Below are 20753 nucleotides of genomic sequence, written 5' to 3' on the forward strand. Positions count from 1 at the left end.
GCACAATGCTGCTAGATCATAGGTGTTGTGGTATTTCCCGCCCAGTTCCGCAACCCCCCTTGCCCTAAATAAACACACAGATGCTATATTAATTATGAAACTGTTGGCTGGTGGCTTGGGCTTCTTATTAGCCAACTCTGTCTTAATTATTTACCCATAATTACTAATCTATGTATTTCTACATGGTCTTATCTTACCAGAGAACAACTCATGCATCCTCTCTTCTCAGGCTCACATCATGACTCCTCTTTGCCTACACTTCCAAGATTTCTCCTTGTCTCCTAGACTCACCTATCTTACTGCCTGGTCAATCAGTATTTTATTCATTAAACCATAAGAGAAACATATACAGAATAACATCTCCCTTCACATATGTACTGTGTTAGAGTGTAGTTATTATATAGAGCGTCATTACCATGTTAGAGCACATATGTTCTGCAAGAGCATCTGTAATATGTTAAAGTGTAGGTCCTATGCTAGAATGCACATGCTCTCCTAGAATACACATATTATGTACATACTGTGTACTCATGCTCTGCGAGGACACATGTACTATGTTAGAGCACACTCACTCTGCTGTAATGCATGCACTATGTCAGAATATACATGCTTTCCTGTAGCACAGTGTACACATATACTGCTATAGTGCATGTACTATGTTAGGGAACATGTATTGTGTTAGTAGAATTCATGTACTTTACTAGAACACACATGCTATGCTAAATTGAACATATGCTGCTAGAGAACTCATGCTAGTAATGCACTGTTTGAGAATACACACTGCTAGAGTACACATACTATGGTGAAATACACATGTTATAGTAGAGTATCCATACTCTGTAGAGTACACTGTGTAAGGTACACACAATAGAATACACCAACAGTACAGTGCACACATTCAGTAGAGTAAACACACTGGAGAATACACACATTGTGGAGTACACACTCTGTTGACTAAAGACATGGTAGAGTGCACATACTCTGCCAGCACACACTCTGGAGTATCCACACTGTAGGGTACATCACTGTAGAGCATATATACACTGTAGAGCACACACTCTGGAGTGTCCACACTGTAGGGTACATACACTGTAGAGCACATACACTGTAGAGCACACACTCTGGAGTGTCTACACTGTAGAGTACATCACTGTAAAGCATATATACATTGTAGAGCACACACTCTGGAGTGTCCACACTGTAGAGTACATCACTGTAGAGCATATATACATTGTAGAACACACACTCTGGAGTGTCCACACTGTAGGTTACATACACTGTAGAGCATATATGCACTGTAGAGCACACACTCTGGAGTGTCCACACTGTAGAGTACAGCACTGTAGAGCATATATACACTGTAGAGCACACACTCTGGAGTGTCCACACTGTAGGTTACATACACTGTAGAGTACATACACTGTAGAGCACACACTCTGGAGTGTCCACACTGTAGGTTACATACACTGTAGAGTACATACACTGTAGAGCACACACTCTGGAGTGTCTACACTGTAGAGTACATCACTGTAAAGCTTACATACACTATAGAAAATACACTCTGGAGGTCCACACTGTAGAGTACATCACTGTAGAGCATATATACATTGTAGAACACACACTCTGGAGGTCCACACTGTAGGTTACATACACTGTAGAGCACACACTCTGGAGTGTCCACACTGTAGAGTACATCACTGTAGAGCATATATGCATTGTAGAACACACACTCTGGAGTGTCCACACTGTAGAGTACAGCACTGTAGAGCACATACTCTGGAGTCTATGCACTGTAGAATACATAGGCTGTAGAGCTTACATACACAGGAGACCACACACTCTGGAGTGTCCACACTGTAGAGTGCATCACTGTAGAGCATATATATACTGTAGAGCACACACACTATAGAGCACATACTTTCACATGCAATACTGAGCTTTGTGTCTTCCTCTGACTCCCAAGTCTTTCCCTGAAAAGTATTTCATTTAGTGCAATTCCACCTTTTTCTGATGGAGCTCACTAATTCTTTGAAGATACCTGGCATTTTTGATATCAGACATTTTTGAAGAATATGTGATATACCATAGACATTTCATATACATTTTGGTATGTCTTTTGAAATTATGACATAGTTTAATCCATTTTATTTTCCAACTCTCCTGGATTCTTGGGAAACTCTGATACTCCTTTTCCTGAAGCTTCCATCATCATATCCTTCCTTTAAAGCAACCCAGACTTTGGAAGAACTAAAAAATCAAATGCAGTGGTTTAGGCCCCTGCTGGCCTGATTAGGATACTGCAACTACTCCTAGTGAATCCTGATGGCTGTAGTTCACACCCTCCTCTCACTCAGTCTTCATATGTCACTCCCTTCCCTCATACTGCACTAGATTCTAACTGGTCTGTACTTTTCACATAACCATTACACCTTAGACATTCGCAGTATATTTCAGATTGTTCTCTGAGCCTGTATTCCCACGGCCCTTTCACAGCTTATTTTAGGAACTCCTTTTTCACAGCGAATGATGACATCTCTAATACAACACTTCCTTTTGAACAGTGCATGTTCTCCGAGCCGCCTTGTTTACCACCCAGGGTTATGCTACCGTCTATAAGCTCCCAGCTCTTAATGGGTCCCTTCTCCCTCACCCTGGTCCTTTTCCAGTCTGTACAGATCTCGACTGCTTGTTTCTCAGACTCTCAAGTCCCAACCCAAATGCTCTGTACTAAGCCTAGGATTTCCTCGTTGTCTTTCTGTTCTTCCTTCTGCTCTCTCTCTCTCTCTCAACTGTTGCTCCTCCTCACCCTCACACTTGCATACTCTAAACTTACAGCATCCGAGTCTCTACTTTTAATCGGACACCTGTTGGCATCCCCACTGTTGCTGGCTCACTTGTGATATTCATCTTCCCCTCCATGCTGTTCAGACAGGAGACCTGATTTCTCCACCATCTTGTCACCTATCTTTCCACACTACATACCTAACTCTGCTCTTCCATTATGGGATGCCAGCAGGAGCTCCTATCTCCTGAAGGAAATGCTGATCTCTGAGTGTGCATTGGGTAACTGGCTCCAGCTTTCCATTCTTATTCAATTTTTTCCAATAGTCTACTCAGAATTGGCCACTCAAAAGGACATAAATATGCATATTCATGTCTCCATGCCTTGTGATCTAATCACTGACAGGAGCCTGCTCATCCTTTACAAGTGAACTCAAAAATCAACTCCTAAATGCAATCCTCTTTAATTGACTTAGGAAAAATTAAGTGCTGCCCCATCTCTACCGTCAATGTGTATATTATTCGTATGGCCTGCACAGGGTTTTTGACAATATTTCATAATTTCTTATGCACCCTCAGAATGGGTTCCTTCAGGACAGTGGATATACAGTTTCATTTGCAGCCCATAGAATGTAATAACTTTGCCAAATGTTTAATGATGGTCTAACGTGAAATGACCATTTGAGCAATGTTCATAAAAGGGGCAATATTAGAAATATGATCATTGCACTTCTTACCTTTAATATTCAGTGAATCTAACTCAAATGAATAACGTGGTCTTCGTGAATTGGCAGAAGACATGACCATTTTAATTCAGTTTGCTGCCAATTTCTTTCTAGGAGAGTTTACCCCAGAAATGCAATTACGCATAAGACAAGAAATTGAGAAGGAAAAGAAAACAGAACCTTGGAAAGAAAAATTCTTTGAGAGATTTTATGGAGAAAGGTAAGTACTAGAGCTTCTCTCTCATTTCTTTTAGAAGGAAATGAAAATATAATTCTCTGCTTCACAAGGCACCCTCATCTGCTGTAAAACTCAATAAACCTGTGATAAAAGGCAATAGTCCCCAAGTGTATGAAATTGCAGGTAAAATTATAGTGGCATATCAGCCCTTAAATTTTAAAAATGGCTTTTCAAGGTCTATAACATGTTCATGAAAATTCATCTTGAACCAAAAATTACATGTGTAATCCTAAAGAAGTCAGTTGTGATTTTCTTAAGTGGATTTTGATCAAATTCTCTTAGTTTTAACCCACGTATTTTCATTTATGAGACAAGTAATTTTAGACACATTTAATTCTCATGCTTGTCCCTTCTAAATAGTGACTTCCTTCATGTGTCCATTGTAGTAAGTAACTGTTGGGAAGAACCTGAGGAATTTTATGTTCCACTTTATCTGTGTATTTAATATGTTATTTAATATGTTGATATGCATGTGAGTTGGTTTATGTTTTTAAATTCAGTGTGTTTATGTGTATGGTGTGTGGGTGCATGCAGGAACATCATCAACAGCACCTGTGTAGAGGTTAGAGAACTGGCAGAAGTCTGCTTTTGCTTTCCACCTTGTTGATCTTGGGCTTTGCCATTTTATCATGCACTCCAGGCTGGCCTGCCTTGCAGCTTTAGTTGGGTCTCCTGTGCCTGCCTCTCATCTCACTGTAGGAGTGCTGGGGTTACAGGTGCTGACCCTTCTATACAGCATTCTGCATGGATTCTGAAGACCAATCTTTGATCATTATGCTTGTATGGCTAGGGCTTTTATCTGCTGAACCATCGCCCTAGCCATGCTGCTTTTAAAAAGTACACAATAGTAACATATATATCCATAACTGAATAAACCTGAAAGCAGTTTCCCTCCTCATCCTGTTTAGCAGAGAGACATTGTTTGGGAAGAATCTCTGTCTCTGACAATCAGATTTCTAGGAAAGGAGATCCAAAAGCTATTGACAGTAACTCCCAGCCTTTGTAAAAGAACTTGTGTTGACTACTGTTTGTATAGAAGGCAGCGTTTGGTGCAGGTAACATCTTCTGTGCCATTTAGTTTCATTTCATAAATTTCTCCTGACAGTGAATAACATAACCCCAGAAATCTCATTTGAGCTTTTCTGCATAAGAAATCCCTGCTAAAGGGTCTGTCTATGTGCCGAGGAGAATAGCCTGCTCCATAAAATTCTTCCTGGGCAACCATCAGGGACTCAGACAAGCTCCAGAACTAATGTGAAAGATGCTTATGGTGGCACAATTACAACCTCAGCACTTGGGATGTAGGGTTTTTGGTCAGCTGACCTTACCTATTTGGTCAGCTCAAAGGTGAGTGACAGAAACTGTATCCACAACCAAGTTGCATACACACACACACACACACACACACACACACACACACGGCTGGAGGCAGTACAGCATTTAACGGCACCTGCTATGTAATCATAAGGATCATAATACAGACATAAAAAGGTGGGCATCCTAAAAATACCCATAACTCCAGCTCCAAGAGATCAGATGCCCTTTTTTCTGGCTTCGGTGCATATAGCTGTATACACACATACACACGTGTAGACACATGAATGCATATAGTTAAAGAAATCGATAAAGAACCAAATATTTTAAAACATCTAGTCTCTAAGTGCACACGTGCATGCATCCCCCCCACAGTTGTGCACATGCACACACATGAGATGTGCACACACATATACACAGGCGTATGTTTTTTTGCTTTTGTTTTTGTTTTTTTGAGACAAGGTTTCTCTGTGTGGTTTTGGTGCCTAACCTGGAACTACCTCTTGTAGACCAGGCTGGTCTCAAACTCAGAGATCCACCTGCCTGTGCCTCCCAAATGCTAGGATTAAAGACGTGTGCCACCACCTCTTGGTTACAAAAGGCTTTTTATTCAGCATGGGCCAGCCTTGGTGAGTTGTCCTCATTGGTATTGTTCCTAATGTGGACTCAAATTTCTTTGATTGCTCTAGCAGGATTCTTAGATTTACATACATGCATGGAAAGCTAAATAGAGATAATATATTTTCTCAAACCTCAAAAATAAGGCAGGCTAACATCAGAATCCTCAATGGAAACTTTAAACATACACATAGATTTCAAGACCCACTTCAGATATATTGAGGTAGCATCTCTAGGAGTTGAACTCAGAAATTCACATTGTTATAGAAGGCAGTTCATACCGCCAGGCAGCATTAAAAGCCATAAGGGACAAGCCTGAAGCCTACCCATTGATGCATCTACATTGTTGTTATTATAAAAGGTTAAATAGATAGCAGGGAAAATGAAGTTAAGTAATATTATAGTTTATATAATGAAGTTCAATTAGTTGCTCAAAATCTTAAGTCCATAAATAATTCTCATAAAACTTCACAGCTGAGCAGTAGTGGTGTATGCCTTTAATCCCAGCACTCAGGTTGCAGAGGCAAGTGAATCTCTGTGAATTCAAAGCCAGACTGGTCTATGGAGTGTGTTCCAGGATGTCTGGGGATACACAAAGAAACTCTATCTTGAACTCCCCACACACACTAAAAAGCATGGATTCTAATTTATGGGGTCTGGAGAGATGGCTCGGTGTTTAAGAGCACTGACTGCTTTTTCAGAGAACCTGGTTTCAATTCTCATCACTCACCTGACAGCTCACAACTGTCTGTAACTCCAGTTCAGGGTCACCTGACACCCATGGCAAAACATCAGTGCACATACAAGTAAAAAATTAAGAACGATTATAAAAACAAATTCACAAGCAAGCACATTTTTCACCAAGAAGTTTGGACATTCCCCAGATTCCCAAGGATATTTGATGAAGAGGCGTATGATAGCTACCATACCATGAGTAACACTTTCCCACTAGCTTCATCGTGCTCTGGAGTACAAGTTAGTCTAGAGCCTGTCTTTCTATAGACCAGTGTGCTCCTCAACCTGTGGGCCATGACCCTGTCACAGAGGTTCCATGTCAGATACCCTGCATATTAGGTCTTTAAATTACTGTTCACAACAGTAGCAAAATTACAGTTATGAAGTATCAGTGGAAACAATTTTATGTTTGAGGTCACCACAACATGAAGGACTGTTTTAAAGGGTTGTAGCATGAGAACCACTGCTGTAGACCATCAGTAGCTTGGTTTTTCACTCCATGACATAAGTTAGCTTGTTCTTGCTCTTCGCTGTCTTAATTTCATTTTGGAGAACTGACACAAGACAATGACTTTCTCTTTTATTCCATCATTCCTACACTACGTAGACTCCCCACTGTATGAGAGATATGCCATGGCACCAGACCCCTTTCAGCTGACTAGCACCATTTGTCTTTATGTTGCTCTCTTTTTCTAAGAATATTGCTGTCCAAACCTTTTCATTGCCTGCACCCCAATTTGGTTTCATTTATAATGCATTTCTCTACCATCTGCTGCTGATGCTGCAACATAAAATTAAGAAAACAGTGACTCGTTGCAGACTTCACTATAATTCCACTTAGCTTTGGCTCAGGGACCTAATGTTAGGATAAATTATCTGGGAATATTTTTCTGCTATCCATGTGGAATATATTCATAGTAAGGCATGCACAGATACTTGATGGACCCAGGTAGAATAACTTTAATAACTCCAAGTTGTTTTATTATTCTTCACATTTAATTGGACAAGCACATGCTAAAATAAAGACTGAGAAGCATTTCTTTTTATTTTTTTATAACCTTACTGCTGTTTCCCCTCCTTCTTCTCGTCCCAGTCCCTACCCCTGCCTCCTTTCTGCCACCACCCCCACTCCTCCTCCATTTCTATTCAGAGGAGAGTGGGCCTCCCATGGATAGCAACCAAATGTGGCATGTGAAGTAGCATTTCTTAGATTATTTTAAAGACATCTAATCTTTAAAAGTCATTTTGACTTTAAAAGTTGATATATTTCACTAAACTCCCATTCATATCCATTGCACACTCTAAAGTTTATGTATTTTTTATGGCAACACTTAAATATATTATTTGTTAAGGGTAATCTCACAATAAATAAAGATTTAACATCTATTAAAAGCTAGTTTCACAATTAAAATTTTATTTTTGCCATTAATTATAACATAGAGTACATAGAGTATAATTTAAGACATGAGAGGTTTTAAAAATGGTTTTAGAATATATTAAGTAAAATGCCATTAAAACATCATAAAGTAACTCCTAAATTCAGCTGATCCCCTATTCCTCTCAGGAGGGATTGCTTACATTATAAATTGGGTTTTTACTTCTATTTTGCTAAATTCTGGGTCATTTTTAATTAAGTGCTACTGTATAATGTTTTGAGGGTAGTAGTAGATTTGTCTTTTATGATAATATTTTTATTTAAATTTGAAACAAATTTGTTTTAAATGTCAATCCCAGTTCCCTCATTCTCCCCTCTTCCCCTGTCCCCCTCCTAACCCCATCCTGTAAGGAGTAAGGTTTTTCTGTCCACCGCAGGTCTTATCCCACTGCCATGCCAACCCCAATTAACACACAGAGACTCTGTATTTGATACAATGCTGTTGGCCCGGTACTAGTTTTTATCGGCTAGCTCTGTCTTAAGTATTAACCCATTTCTGCTGATTTATGTATTTTCACGTGATCTTCTCTTACTGGGGAGCCGGCCGGCATTCTGCTTTCTCCAGACTCTCCATCTTGACCCCTCCTTACTACTTCCCCAATCCTCCTTGTCTCCTAGTCCCGCCTATCTTGCTTTCCTATTGGCCAAGAGTGCTTTATTCATTAACCAGTTGAGAAACATATTTACAGTGTCGCATCTCCCATCACCATCCCATCCCCTTTCTGCTCCCAGGGAGGGTGAGGCCTTCAATGGGGATCTTTAAAATCTGTCATTTCATTTGGAGTAGGGCTTAGGCCCTCCCCCATGTGTCTAGGCTGAGAGAGTATCCCTCTATGTGGAATGGGCTCCCAAAGTCCATTCATATACTAGGGGTAAACACTGATCCACTACTAGAGACCCCATAGACTACTCAGTTCTCCTAACTAACACCCACATTCAGGGGGTCTAGGTTGGTCCTCTGCTGGTTCCCCAACTATCAGTCTGGGGTCCAGGAGTTCCCCCTTGTTTAGGTCAGCAGTTTCTATGGGTTTCTCTACCCTTTGCTCATCATTCCTCCCTCTCTGCAACTGGATTCCATGAGTTTAGCTCAGTGTTTATGTGGATATCTGTAACGACAACTTTTTACTTTCTGACTTCAAAAACCTTAGGTTTTTATTTATTCTTTAATTGTCAGGCTATATTTTCTGATTCGTTGTTATTTGTAACATTCAAATTCCTTTTATTAATACCAGGTAAGATTTGTAACCCTTTGCGCATATATCCTTTCTTAATTAGCTGAAGCTTCTTTTAGGTATAAAGGCAGAACTGGCTTTCAGGAGCTATTTAACATAAATCAGTCATGTAACTTAGTGGCTTTATGATTAAGTCGATACATCTGCTTTTATTAAATACTGAACTTGTAAGAGATCCAATCTGAGCCTTTTGCTTTGTGACTGTATAATAATGTTTGTAATCTCTGTTCAGATTGGGCATGTCCAGGGAGGAATCCATAAAGCTCACTTCTGGACCAAGCCATGATGGCTCTGAGGGGTGTTCCTCACATGGGAACTCTGGCATTCCGGCTGCTTCTGCACAGACTTCATTAGAGGAGCAGCAACCGAAAATCATGAAAAGCTCACCTGCTTTGGAGCCTGACTTCTGCACTACCATTTGTCCTATGTTAGAGGTTCCAGCGAAGGATGTAATGATAGAATCAGAAATAGAAGACATCTTTATCCCCGAGGAATCTGTGATTCAGGAGGAAGTGGCAGAAGAGGTAGAGACGAGTATATGTGAATGCCAAGATGAACATCTTAGAGCCATTCCAGAATTTTCTGAGGAGTCTGAAAGTCCAGCCACCTCTTGTGAAGAGCCTCAGTTAGCAGGCCCTGAGGATAACTTGGAGCCCTGTGTTGTGATGAACGATATTTTAGAAACTTTACCTCACATTGAAGTGAAGATAGATGAGAAATTGGAATGTCCCCAGGAAGAAATGTCAGTAGTTATTGACCAACTAGAAATCTGTGACTCTCTTGTTCCTTGCACTCCGTCTGTTACTCATATCCTTGATGCAGAACAGAAGGAACAAGAAACCACTGTAGAGACCAGCACTATAACCCTGACAGCAGGGCCATCTTCTCTGGAAAGCCAGTTTCCAAATGAGGGGATCGCTGTAGACATGGAGCTACAGAGTGACCCTGAAGAACAGCTCTCGGAAAATGCTTGTGTCTCTGAGACTTCCTTCTCCTCTGAGAGCCCAGAGGGCGCATGTGCCAGCCTTCCATCCCCAGGTGGGGAAACACAGTCCACATCTGAAGAGTCATGCACCCCAGCCTCTCTGGAAACGACATTCTGTTCTGAGGTGTCCAGCACTGAGAATGCAGATAAGTACAACCAGAGAAACCCTACTGATGAAAGCCTTCACACATCTTTGATGTCAGAAGTCTCTCCACTAGCCACCTCACCCGAAATCTCAGAAGCATCTCTTATGTCCAACTTACCTCTGACCTCGGAGGCTTCACCAGTGTCCAATTTACCTCTGACATCAGAAGCGTCTCCAATGTCTGATTTACCACTGACATCAGAAACTTCCTCAGTGTCTTCCATGCTTCTCACCTCTGAGACGCCTTTTGTATCCAGCTTGCCTATTCCTGCAGAGACTTCTCCAGTTTCTAGCTCTTCCTTGAGTGAAAGAACGGTGCATCAACAGAGAAAGTCACCTTCGGGATCAGAAGAAGCTCTGTCCCCACAGAAAGATGAACCTTCTATCCCCACTAAGCCCCTGGGAGAGAACCTTCTCTGCCACGCTAAGTCTTTGTCCAACATCCCGGAAACCATCAGCCTAAATCCTTCCATTGTGTCTGAAGCGCTTCCATCTGAAGAATTGCACAGCCAGACTCTGACTCAGCAGCCTTGTCACTCTCATGTTGATATGGAGAATCTCTGCCCTCCTTCCATCCCAGAACTTCCTACTACAGAAGTGATGAAAGTTAAAAACCACAGTGTCCTGCAGAGAACTGAAAAGAAAGGGGTGTCTTCGCCGTTAGAGGTCCCTGTCTTTTCTGAGGAGACAGATAATAAAGGAAATGAGATTCTGCCAGCTAAACTACAGGACAAGCAGTATGTCCTGTCAGTAGATAAGGCTCCATTTCTAGAAGGCTCAAGAAACAAAATACATAAGCAGGCCAGTACACTGAATAGACTGGAGACCTCACATAATTCCAAAACAACAGAGCCCTCCAAGTCACCCGATGGGATAAGAACTGAAAGTAGAGAGTCAGAGATATCAAAGAGGAAAACTGTGGAGCATAGCTTCGGGATCTGTAAAGAGAAAAGAGCCAGGATAGAAGAGGACCAGTCATCCCGAAGCCTAGCATCCAGCAGTTCACCTGAGAAAGAGCAGCCTCCGCGAGAGGAACCTAGGGTTCCCCCTCTCAAGGTATGGTATTTTAAAACAGATTATTTTGGAAGTATGGTTGCCTGTCTGGAAACTTAATTTTCAGAAATTAGATATTTCTCTTTTTAGGTTTCACATAGCAAACTGGAAACTAATCTATTCATGTCCACTCTAACATTAAGTTATCCTTTTTAAAAACTGTATAGAGAAGCCTTCAGAGATGGGTTGGTGGCTAAGAAAACTTACAGCCCTTGCAGGGGGCCCACATTTAGTTTCAGAATCCATGTCAGATAATGCAACAGCACCTATCACTCTGTCCTCCATAGTACTTTGCAAGTACAATGTGGCACAAACGCATACACTTTTTAATCATTAAAAAAAAAATCCTTTCATTGAGCCCATGCAACAGGATATGAACCATCCATGTTTTGGCAGCAAGATTTAAGAACACTATGGAGAAGAGCAGGGCATAGGGGATCTTACACAACATGGAGAGTTTGGCACTTTTGAGGATTTCAAGATACAGGGGAGAAATGTACGGAAGTGTGAAAGATATGCTAAAGCTCCACAGGTTTGGGGAAAGTGTCAGAAGCCAAGCCATGACTGAGTGATGAAGGAAGGTCCAATAAGCATTCAACACCCAACCACCACTGCCAAGATAAGGAACATGTATTACAAGGCACTTTTGAATATTTCCTAAGCAGATTAACAAAATTTCTTTATTAACTGAGCGAGAGGACAGTAGTAGTATCAAGAAATCCAAGATTTAGTTTCCGAGATATTAAAGAGGCCTCCGATGTCACCAAATTATAGAGCTTTTTTGGACAGATAACCCTGTTTACATTCCTTTAATTTATCCTGGATGAGTTTGCTTTTAAGAAAATAGTTTTTAAAAAGTTGTAGGTGGATAAGGAAACTGAAAATCAGGGTTGATTTAAATTTTGCTGTGCTTTGCTATGTTTATTTGTGGCTTTTGTCTTTGCCAATTTATGTTTATAGAGTGGATATTTCCTCATCAGAGAGAGTAGCAGAATTAAGAACATCTTAAGCTTTCAAAAAGCACCAGGCTCTTTGTTTGCTCCACTACACCCTATTTTATAGGTGATCCGGGATCCTTACAAGCCTGAGTTTGAGAGTATGTTGTAGATATTCCACTTAATAAAGTCATGTCTTAAATGAGATTCTAAGCATTAAAAAAGGCTAGTGCAAACCACTTAGTAAATCTGCTGTTTAATTTCTGAACCACAGAAAAATAAACATAAATACATTTTATGAAGGCATTATTATTTTTTAGATAAACCCATGATATTTTTCTAATCAAAATCCGATTTTCTAAATGCTATGTGCTTTATTTGAATATGTATTAATAGATGAGGTCAGTGTATAATAGATAAATGATAGATGATATATGTCTCCAGAAAGTCAGAAACTAAATATATACTTAGTATTTGGCTATGATCTCTTGATGGAGTGGATTTAGGTAGAATTTAATATGTTTAATTATTTGGAATGATACAAAAATGTAATCCCTCTGGCAAATAGGTGATTCTTGGCCATTGGTTGGAGATCATGGTTTATAAGCAGTTTGTACATAAGAAATGATACTACTCAGAGAGAAGAGATATTCATCTAGAGATCCATAAATGCATTCCAGGTGGAAGCTTCCTGAGCCTGTCAGGGAGTTATAATGTCAATACATTTATATGTTTTGAGAAAGATAAACATTTTCTAGGAAAATGTGGTTTGAAATGGAGAAGGGAAAGATACAGCTCAGATACCCGTGAACAGCAGAATTAGGAGTCCACAGACCTCTGTCACCGTCTGACCGTAAAATCCCTGGGCAGATGATATCCAAATTTGAAATAAAGACAACAACCAGAGACCTGCCAGCCCCCAAACTGACTCTGTGTACTTTCTTAATGGTTAGGTCACCACAGCCTCATCATGGGAGGCTGCTAGCTCGTGTGCCTCCCAAACGTGGTGATGACTTTTTAGTCTATTAGATAGCAAAACTAGGTAAGCAATTTAGACATTGACAGGTACAATGTACCTTTAGATGATCAATGTTAAACAAATCGCCCAACTCATATTTTCTTTGAAACACAAAAGTAGCCAGTCACCCAACCCTGCTTTTATGAAAATGCAAGGACAATACAGAACTCAGTACAGCATCATCTATCTACATAGAGTCACTGACAATAAATAATTGAACTCATGTATAAACTTTCATACCATGCTTATTACAACATATTAGGCAGCCTGCCGGGTGCTATAACAGTCTGCCAAAACCATACCACCTTCTGCTCCTATAGCTACTAAGGCACTCAGTGACCTACAAGAGGGAGGTCACCTTTACACAAAGCCAGAGGGAGAAATGTGGTCTTCAGGCTTCTTGGCCAGAACTGTTTTCTTTAAACTAGATTAAGAGAGATTAAATTAGGAGTAAACATCACAGATGGCTTGTTTTTCTCTAGCAGGGAAGATAATTTTAAAAGTAAATGTTCTAAGTATTTTGCTCTATCATCTATCTACATTTCTTTCTATGTATCTGTCATCTATCATCTATCTATATCATCTATGTAGCATATATGTGTGTGTGTATATGTATATATACATATATATACATACATATATGTATGTATATATGTATGTATATGGAGAGAGAGAGAGTCTCCCTATGTTGCCCAGGATGACATGGAACTCACTGTGTAGCATAGGCTAGCCTCAGACTCTTAAAGTCGTCCTGATCACAAGTGTGCTTTACCATGTATGAAATAATCTTATGCAGAGATAAAACCCAAGACTTCATGTATGCTACACAAACATTCTACCAACTGAGCTATATCCATTGTCTTCATCCCTTCATTAAGTTACCATACAATGCTCCTCACTGGTTACATGCTAAGTATCATTTCATTCTTCTTTCAGATACAGCTTTCTAAAATTGGGCCACCTTTTATCATCAAGAGCCAGCCGGTCTCCAAAGCAGAGTCCCGAGCATCCACTAGCACATCAGTCAGCAGTGGGAGGAACACAGGAGCCAGGACCCTGGCAGACATCAAGGCTCGTGCCCAACAAGCTCGTGCCCAGCGAGAGGCTGCTGCAGCTGCTGCAGTTGCAGCTGCAGCAAGCATTGTCTCAGGAGCCATGGGAAGCCCAGGAGAAGGTGGCAAGGCAAGAACTCTGGCCCACATCAAAGAGCAGACCAAAGCTAAGCTCTTTGCCAAACATCAGGCTCGAGTCCATCTCTTCCAGACCTCCAAGGAGACCCGATTGCCTACTCTCAGCTCCAAGGAAGAACCTCTCAACATGGAAGCCTCTTCTACTCCGGAGACAAAAATAGAAGGCTCCACTGGTGTCATCATCATCAATCCAAACTGTAGATCCCCTAGCAACAAGCCCGCACACCTCCGGGAGGCCACCACTGTATTACAGCAGCCTCTGAACCAGCCTCAGATTCCAGAAACTGCCACTGACTTTTCTGTGCATAGTTCTGATGACAACATTCCTGCATCACATTTAACTGAGAAAATTGTCTCATCTACCTCTTCTGAAAATAGCAGTGTACCCATGCTTCTTAATAAAAGCCCCATCAACCCCATCCCTATGTCTGTCTGCAGCACTGCTGTGCCGGGAGCAATTAAAGAGCATCCATTTGTGAGTCCCATTGACAAATCTTCTGTCCTCATGTCTGTTGACAGTGCAAACAGTACCATTTCTGCCTGTAATATAAGCATGTTGAAGTCCATCCAGGGATCTGACACCCCATGCATAGCCCTCGTACCAAAATGTATCGACAGGACTCCTATCCCAGCTGCTCCAGAAGGTACTGGACGGTCTAACTCCATGGATGGTAAGACCCTGCTTGTACCCAGCAGCAAGGCTGCTACCTTAATGTCCAGTCAGTACACTTCTGTACCAGCTCCCAGTGTTGGAAGTAATTTGCCAAACCATCTCTGCACTAGCTCTGTCTTGATTCCCCCCACGGGGATTAGTAACAGATTTGCTTCTGAGAAGGTAGCCAGGTCTGGGAGTGAAGAACAGACCACCGTGTCCATTAGTGCCACCATGAGAGCAGCCCTCAGCTGTGGAGATTCAGTGGCCATCACTGACCCACAGGTTTCACGCCCACCGGTCGCAATGTTTTCCGGAAACATGCTCACTATAAACTCTTATGATAGTCCTCCCAAGCTAAGTGGGGAAAGCTTGGACAAAAATTCAGGGCCTCGAAACAGGACAGACAATTCTGGAAAACCTCAGCAGCCACCAGGCAGCTTTGCCCCAGCAACCATAAACAGATCCATTCCGTGTAAAGTCATTGTGGATCACAGCACGACACTGACTTCCAATTTGTCTCTTACTGTCTCCATTGGAAACGCGGAAACAAGCTTAGATCCTCAGAGTAGGCCAGTGAGGACAGACATATCCATGCAGCCTGTGGCATGTCCTCAGGTGTCTGTCATTAGTAGACCTGAGCAGGTCACGAGTGAAGGTGTTGACCATGGTTCTGGTTTTGTTGCGACTCCCTCAGCCAAACAGGACTGTAAGCCACTGCAGGCCCCTTGCACCAGTGTTCGGGAACTGCCCCTTGCTCTTCCAGATAAACTCAACGAAGTGAGTGCAACTAGCCATGGCTTTGCAGAGCAGGCTCGGAACTCAAGTACTTTCAAGAGTGAAACAGACACAACCTGTAGCAATCACTATAACCCAGGAAACCGGATTTGCTGGAGTGAAGACCCAGTGAGAAACACAGGACAGCCTGGGATTAGTCACTCAGGTTCAAGTAAACAGAAAGAATATGCAGAGCAGGGTGGGCTGAAGGCTGTCAAAACAGAGCATGCCAACTATGCCCATGTGTCCGATCTCCACCCTAGAAATCTCATCACCAATGTCAGTCTTCCTGTGAAGCCTGAACCTCATGAAGTAGACAAGGGTTTTAGAATGGACACTGAGGGTTTCCCTGGCCCTGAGCATCCTCCTCCAGCCACAGAGGTCACAAACAGTGCTACTGGACAACAAACACAGGCCATGAAGCCTTCTGCCACGAGCCCTGCAGAAGAGGCTATTTCTTTGACTACGGACACCCTGAAAAGACTTCCAAGTACAGGCAGCTCAAGCTGCCGCCTGTCTTCTGTAGAAGCTAATAACCCACTGGTGACACAGTTACTACAGGGCAATCTGCCTCTGGAAAAGGTGTTACCGCAGCCAAGATTGGGAGCCAAACTTGAAATCAACAGGCTCCCCATGCCCCTTCAAACTACCTCAGTGGGTAAGACAGGACTGGAGAGAAGCATGGGGGAAATGCAGTCCAGCTCTCCAAATCCAGACGGCAAAGGCTATTTGGCAGGAACTCTAGCACCACTCCAAATGAGAAAGCGAGAAAGCCATCCCAAGAAGAGAGCAGCTAGGACCGTGGGAGAACACGCTCAAGTTAAATGTGAGCCAGGAAAGATGACGATGGAGCCAGATGTCAAAGCGGTACCCTGTGTCATCAGTCCAGGCGTGAGTCAGCTAGGACACAGCCAGCCATTCAAGCAAGAAAGGCTTAACAAGTCCTCCATGACCAACAGGATCATGCCCAGCCCTGAGGTCAAACAACAAAAACGGCTACTGCCTGCTTGTAGCTTCCAGCCGAGCTTGTTCCATGTGAACAAAAACGATGGCTTCCATGCTGACACTAGTACCTCACACAGACAGCAGTTCTACCAAATGCCCGTGGCTGCCAGGGGACCCCTTCCCACTGCTGCGCTGTTGCAGACCTCTCCTAAGACCCCAGGGGGCTGCAATGCATTTACCTTCAATAGGCATCTTGAACAAAAGGCATTGGGAGATGTTAATCTTCCTTCAGCACCTCACCAGCTAAGACTAGCCAATATGTTGTCCCCCAACATGCCCATAAAGGAAGGCGAGGATGGGGGAGGCACCACACACATGATGCCAAGCAAAGCAGTGGTCCATCCTCCACTGCCGCTTCCGCCGCCCCCTCCTCCGCCACCCCCTCCAGCCTTGGCCTTGCCCCCTCCACCCCCTCCACCACCTCCACTACCTCCACCTCTCCCTACTGTAGAAGTCCCATCTGATCAAAAGCAACCACCAGTTGCCATGGAAACCACTAAACGACTTAGTTGGCCCCAGTCCACCGGCATATGTAGCAATATCAAATCAGAACCTCTTTCCTTTGAGGAAGGTCTGAGTAGCAGCTGCGAGCTGGGCATGAAACAGGTTCCGTACGACCAGAACGAAGTGAAAGAGCAGCTGAAGGCTTTTGCATTAAAAAATGCCGAGTTTTCTTCCTACTTGCTCTCTGAGCCTCAGAAACCTTTCACCCAGTTAGCTGCTCAAAAGATACCAGTACCCCAGCAGCAGCCGCTCTGTGGAAGTTACCCAACCATCCACTTCGGGAGCACAAGTTTCAAGCGGGCAGCATCTGCCATTGAAAAGTCCATTGGGATTCTGGGAAGTGGCTCCAGCCCAGCCACCACCCCAGCCCTGGCAGGCCAGAACACTCAGATGCCAGTTCAGAACTTTGCAGACAGTAGCAACACCGACGAGTTAGAGCTGAAATGCTCCTGCAGGCTCAAAGCCATGATTGTGTGCAAAGGCTGTGGGGCCTTCTGCCATGATGACTGCATAGGCCCTTCCAAACTCTGTGTAGCTTGCCTGGTTGTCCGATAAGAGTCGACTGGAAGATACAGGGCCCCCTCCCCCCATTTTTTTTTTTTTTAACATGAAAAATTCCAACAGCATCAGCAAGGGGTCAATTGCGGCTTCTGTGCTGGCATCTTTCATTGAGGAGCAAGTCATTTGTTCCTCCTGGGGGATTATTTTCTTATGTTTCTCATGCAGGGGAAGGTGCAGCTGCACACAGGCATGGCCTTTGCCTGCTCAGTCACCATTCACCCAGCTTTGATGTGTCTCTGTCTGTGTATACAGATCACTCCCTCATTTCTTTTCTTTCCCTTTGTACTTTTCTTTTAGTCCAGGCCTAGACAGTTAGGGTACCCTGAGTTGTCTGATCACCAGATGTGCAGAGGTTGAAAAACTCTGACAAACATGACCTAAGTTGGCCAGGTGTCTTCCCGTAGGTCTGATATCACAGCCAGCATTTCTGCAGTGGTTCTGTAGGACCTACCCTTACATAGTGGCTTGAGTCACATAGGAGGGGAAGCCTAAAGATGTGATTCTTTCTGTTTACCCTGATCACAGAAGGTGCATGAAGGATGTGTCAGTGGAGTCCACTTTTCCAGCTCTCTTCACTCTTTCTCAGAGACTGGCAGGAAACCCGAATCGGCTTTGGATTTTGTTCACAAATTGTGGTTGAACATGCATTGCATCTGAATTGGCAACGCAGCTAGCTTCGTGCTGCAGGTGGTCTGATTCTAGCCCTGGGGTATCAGATAATGTAAGATCCATTGGCTGATAATCGTGGGCCCAGAGTATTGTGGTTGCAGTATTCCACCTGTGGCTCTTAAGAGCAAATATGAAAATCCATGCCCTGACATTAAAAATAAACAAAACAACAGAACACTGTACATCCACGTATAGTGGGTTGATGATGTAAAATATTAGCCATTCTAATCACTCTAATCCAATTACCACATGGAAATGTGGGGTCCCGGAAGCAACTAGAGCCCTTAACCACGCCAGTCGTTGCACTCTGACCTTTGTAGATCAGACACCTACTTTTGTACATGTTGTTGACGGTGGGGACTACAGAAGGCTAAAGGGAGGGTAAACATTTCCCCTAGCCATTTCTCCCCTGAGTTCCAGTCTATACAGTTGTCTTTGACTCTGAAATAGCCCTTATTTTAAACAACTGCTCCCTCCTGCATGTGTTGCTGTTTCTTTCCTCATACCTAGGAGAGTGGGAGTTGAAGAAGGATGCTGCATTTCACAGTTACTCCCCGTGTTGATGCAGTGAAAACTGATGATTTGAGCTACTTCCGCATACTGACTACTCTCATCCTGGAGACAGCTGTGCTTGACAAGGCTCTGTTCCCAAAAGCAAGCTCCAAAGCACAGGAGATGAAAGGAAGGAGAAGTACACCCACTTCACTCCAGATTCAGAGCACAAACATGCGCAGTGCCATTAGTCCATTGATTGTGCCTATAGAATTCAAAACAAAAGAGTTTGGAGGGAAATATCACTTGTGTCCAGGGAAAGAGTGAAAGCTATTTTCATGTGGGATCATCTTGTCAATGTAAACATTCTTGACATTCCTGGAAAATGTATTTTAAAAAGTGAACTGGAATGAGTTAAAAAAAATGCATTCCTGAAAGAAAACAAAACCTACTGTTTAAGAACAATCATCTGGGGTGGGGTACTTTCCTCTAAATTTATTATTGTGATATTGCCAAATTTCTTTAGGTGACAGAGACATTGTTCTAACAAGTCACTGAAGGTGAAAGACCCTTTCTCATAAGAAAAGCAAAGAAAGGCCTGCCCTTGGCAGCGACTCTCTGCTCCACTCTGTCACTGCCTTTCTTATTAAAACTAACAGAATTGACTATGGAAACAGTCAGTGATGCACTTAGCTATACCCCAAGGACTGCAACCTTAGGGCCAGGTTGTGAGCTGCCCACCTGTCTGCCTGGGCGTGTCTGCACACTGTGCTTATCGGTGATGCCCTTACGGTGTGCTTGGGGATGATATCATCTTAATTTTGAAGAGTGTGCTCTTAGCCTCACAGCGGGGCACCCCAGTACACAGTGACATTTGCATGCCTACCCCTTCCTATTAAATCGCTGCTATTCCAGCGTCAGATACTGTCTACACCAGCAGATTCTGAACTACAACATCAGTACCTGACACCTGTTAAAGAAACCCGAGTCTACGAAGCCTTTGCACTCTGTTTGAGAGGGACAGTTGAGGCTGAAGGGACACTGGGGTCATTGTCAGTTGCACCTTTGTTGAATCCTGCCTGCCAATTGCTTCTTGGAAATAAAGAAAAGTGTCCTTCTGTATGTTTGGATTTTTCACATAGTAAGTTTGGAAACTGAACTGTTGATAGTGCATGGATTCTGTCACCCAGGTCCAAAGAGCAGAACCTTCCTCCTTTCTGCCTCAGTTCAAATTCTCAGTGTTCTTTTATTATTTTCCCAAGACATTATCTTTGGAGTGAGTACAATGATGAAATTCAGAAGCAAAATGTCGGCTAGGTATTTTGTAGGTGTGCATTCACATTACTATAAAAGCCAGCATATTCGAATTAGGCGAGCAGCTTCCCAGCTTCCTGATTCTACATGTTTCTGAGCGTGTGCAACTGGACAATGCTATTTACTATGCGGTTATGGTGATATAATGTGCAAACTTCACATGTGCGTTTTCCTGATCATTGGGCAGTTAGTCCCCTGACAGGATCTGAACCTGCACGTGTAATATGTATTTATTTTTAATCACAAAGGATGTATTTCTCAAAATAGCACTTTTGGAGCAGGGGAGGGAAGGAGACTGCCATGCCCTATTCCACTCCATGTGATATGCATATGCCTGAGGTGTAGAAAAAATTTAGCTAGTTAATGGGCATGTTA

General features: G+C 42.8%; 1 protein-coding gene across 1 annotated transcript in view; it reads left to right on the forward strand.

Moving 5' to 3' along the window:
* The window catches only part of Asxl3 (ASXL transcriptional regulator 3), a 172883-nt gene extending 154929 nt beyond the window's left edge, over window positions 1-17954 (forward strand). The window contains exons 10-12 of the mRNA XM_051202076.1: window positions 3621-3726; window positions 9311-11264; window positions 14151-17954. Coding sequence (XP_051058033.1) covers window positions 3621-3726; window positions 9311-11264; window positions 14151-17897 — 5807 coding nt within the window. The 3' untranslated portion in view covers window positions 17898-17954. The remainder of the gene's footprint in view (window positions 1-3620; window positions 3727-9310; window positions 11265-14150) is intronic.
* Window positions 17955-20753: the final 2799 nt, after the last annotated feature.

Source organism: Phodopus roborovskii, unplaced genomic scaffold (genome assembly GCF_943737965.1).
Source record: "Phodopus roborovskii unplaced genomic scaffold, PHOROB, whole genome shotgun sequence".
NCBI lineage: Eukaryota > Metazoa > Chordata > Mammalia > Rodentia > Cricetidae > Phodopus > Phodopus roborovskii.